The sequence below is a fragment of the Limulus polyphemus genome, unplaced genomic scaffold (genome assembly GCF_000517525.1).
Source record: "Limulus polyphemus unplaced genomic scaffold, Limulus_polyphemus-2.1.2 Scaffold2598, whole genome shotgun sequence".
NCBI lineage: Eukaryota > Metazoa > Arthropoda > Merostomata > Xiphosura > Limulidae > Limulus > Limulus polyphemus.
Window position 1 is genome coordinate 55717 of NW_013668208.1, and position 3397 is coordinate 59113.

The window sequence follows — 3397 nt, forward strand, 5'->3', positions numbered from 1 at the left end:
AAGAAAGCATTGAATATGAGCTTGTTTTTACATCATTTGTACTAACTATTTACTGAACAAACTCAGACAAGTATGAGGTAGTCGGCTTGTGTCAGTAATACGTTCTCATTACATTCATCGCAAGAATATTTAGTATCTCAGTAGCGAAACGTCTATAATTCATCACGTTCCGACTAAAACTCTTTTAAAATTTGTACTAAACAGAGTATTATAAGTTCATATTTGATTTATTATCGTAGTTTAAAACTGTAAAACAGTTAAATAACATAAACATAAAATAATGAACCACTGTATAATTATAACATTACGTCATTAATTTTGTTACATTTGTTTATGTTAAGTACTTTAATTGTAATATTTACCTTTGCTATAACTTTTGTTGTTGTTAAGTCTTATTGTTATTATAGTTTTCTCTAATATTATTATTGCTTAAATATATTTCAGCTGCTACTTGGGGTTTAATTTTATTTATGGCTTCCCTTTTCCGCTCCGAGTATCATATGACACAGGTTAAAGTCGTATCAGGCGTGTTGTGAATGATCTTATTAGATTAACTTGGTTATTTTGAACAGAATATCGGTTGACTTCCCTTTTCCCGCTCCGAGTGTCATATGACACAGGTTAGAGTCGTATCAGGCGTGTTGTGAATGATCTTATTAGATTAACTTGGTTATTTTGAACAGAATATCGGTTTTTGAATAATTATTCTAACTTATTTTATTCATTTAATTTGCTATTCATTATCATACAATACGTTTATCTCCCTAAAAATAAGATGTTTGCTGTATTAACCCTACTGTCCCTCAACTCAGTTGTGTAGTTAATCGTTAACATGTTACGTTGCTCGTGGTTTATCTCAGATGTCAGGCTGCCCCGAAGTTGCATTGTAACAGCCGTTTAATGACTTTTCATTGGTCAGAACACGTTATTAAGAAGATGACATAAAGTTTCGTTTTTCTATGGACAGATAATCCATGATAGCTGGTTTTATGTGAGTGAATTATAATGTTTTCATAGTGTTGGCTAGAACGGCTAATACATCTATTTTTTCTTTCTTTATTATTATATACTTTCACTGTAGGAGATATTTCACATTGCTATATAGACTTATGACTAGACTAGGTTTCATAAACAGGACGAACCTCGTGTTCATTACTGGAATTAGGGCAGAAAATATTGGTAACACCGAGAGTGCCCAACTGGTCAAGAAGTGCATTATAATAACAAGAGTGTATTAACTTGGTTATGTTCATTACTGGGTTAATTTTTGATGTTGATCTATGTGGATAGTTGACTTTAATTTAAAGCGACTATCAACAGCTGACTTTCTTTGTATATTACAAATGTAAGAATTCCAAAATGGCACATTTTCATAAACAAATATGCCACTCCTACTAAATTTACAGCGATATTGAAACCTCGGATCCATAGTTAGGCACGTTAACCTCAGTGTGTCAGCAGCAAGTTTACGGACCTAGAACGCTAAAATCCGGAGTTCAATTCCCCGCAGTGGACACAGTAAATAGTCTTATGTGACTGTACATTTGTATTAAAGAACTCGATAATACAGTTTCAGTCATGCAAGTAACACGGTCACTTCGTAGGCAACAGAAATGTATATCTATTACATAGCAACGTTTCTCAGAATTAGAACTTTCAAAAGAAAACGCATTTATGTCAGTTGACACGTAAAAAGTGTTTTGATCTTATCATCTTATCGTATATCAGTTAATGTATCATTTCCTTAAACAGTTTTACAACCATAGTTCCTGGTTTGCCCATGTTATTAATGTATATAATATTATTTTGGTGCTGTAGTGTTTGATCTTATCATCTTATCGTATATCAGTTAAAGTATCATTTCCTTAAACAGTTTTACAACCATAGTTCCTGTTTTGCCCAAGTTATTAATGTATATAATATTATTTTGGGGTTGTAGTGTTTTGATCTTATCATCTTATCGTATATCAGTTAATGTATCATTTCCTTAAACAGTTTTACAACCATAGTTCCTGTTTTGCCCATGTTATTAATGTATATAATATTATTTTGGGGTTGTAGTGTTTTGATCTTATCATCTTATCGTATATCAGTTAAAGTATCATTTCCTTAAACAGTTTTACAACCATAGTTCCTGGTTTGCCCAAGTTATTAATGTATATAATATTATTTTGGTGTTGTAGTTTTGAGTAAACCTTATACCGAAAAACAAATTAAAAACGCTTCTTATAATTAGTTTTTGAATGTTTTACTAAAACTACAATATGTTAATTTTCTAAGTAATATGTAAATATATCAAAAAATTCTGAATCTTTAATGTAGCGATGAAATTTCACGAACGTATTTCACATTATGCTTATATTTTTTCAGCTCCAGAAAAAGATTGGTTTGGGGCCTTCAAGCCTGTTTTGGTGCTTCTGTGCGCTGTATCTGGAGGACTGGTTCTAGTCATACTAATAATTCTTCTTGGAGTAAAATTCAGAAGGAAACAAAAGGCTGAGAGAAAATCGGGTACGTTAGTATAGATATATATATATCACAAATATAGCAGGGTTGCGTGGTTTACTAAGGCTGGGAGTACTGTAATATATATATCACAAATATAGCAGGGTTGCGTGGTTTACTAAAACTGGAGTACTGTAATATATATATCACAAATATAGCAGGGTTGCGTGGTTTACTAAAACTGGAGTACTGTAATATATATATCACAAATATAGCAGGGTTGCGTGGTTTACTAAAACTGGAGTACTGTAATATATATATATCACAAATATAGCAGGGTTGCGTGGTTTACTAAAACTGGAGTACTGTAATCGAGACCAGGCGTCGCATGAATGAGAATGAATCTGTATTGAATCGAGTAACTATGTACACTACCTTCGTTCAAGTGATTTTTTTAAAGTTTAAGTTTTAGTCTAGTTCGGTTTTGAAATTCAGAAAAGTGATTAATAAAGTTATCTTACCGTATTCGTACATATGGTTAGAAATAGAATATTACATTGTTTGGTTAGAAATAGAATGTTACATTGTTTGGTTAAAATAGAATGCCACATTGTTTGATTGGGAATAGAATGTCACATTGTTTGATTGGAAATAGAATGTCACATTGTTTGATTGGGAATAGAATGTCACATTGTTTGGTTAGGAATAGAATGTTACATTGTTTGATTGGGAATAGAATGTCACATTGTTTGATTGGGAATAGAATGTCACATTGTTTGATTGGGAATAGAATGCCACATTGTTTGATTGGGAATAGAATGTTATATTGTTTGGTTAGGAATAAAATGTTACATTGTTCAGCTGGTAATAGAATGTCACATTGTTTGATTGGGAATAGAATGTTATATTGTTTGGTTAGGAATATAATGTTATATTGTTTGGTTAGGAATAT

General features: G+C 31.7%; 1 protein-coding gene across 4 annotated transcripts in view; it reads left to right on the forward strand.

Annotated features, from left to right (window-relative positions):
• Positions 1-3397, forward strand: part of LOC106467395 (protein turtle homolog B-like) — a 61176-nt gene that overhangs the window by 39102 nt on the left and 18677 nt on the right. For all 4 annotated transcript variants that reach the window (XM_022395573.1, XM_022395575.1, XM_022395576.1 and 1 more), the window contains one exon: positions 2371-2511. In XM_022395573.1, coding sequence (XP_022251281.1) covers positions 2371-2511 — 141 coding nt within the window. The remainder of the gene's footprint in view (positions 1-2370; positions 2512-3397) is intronic.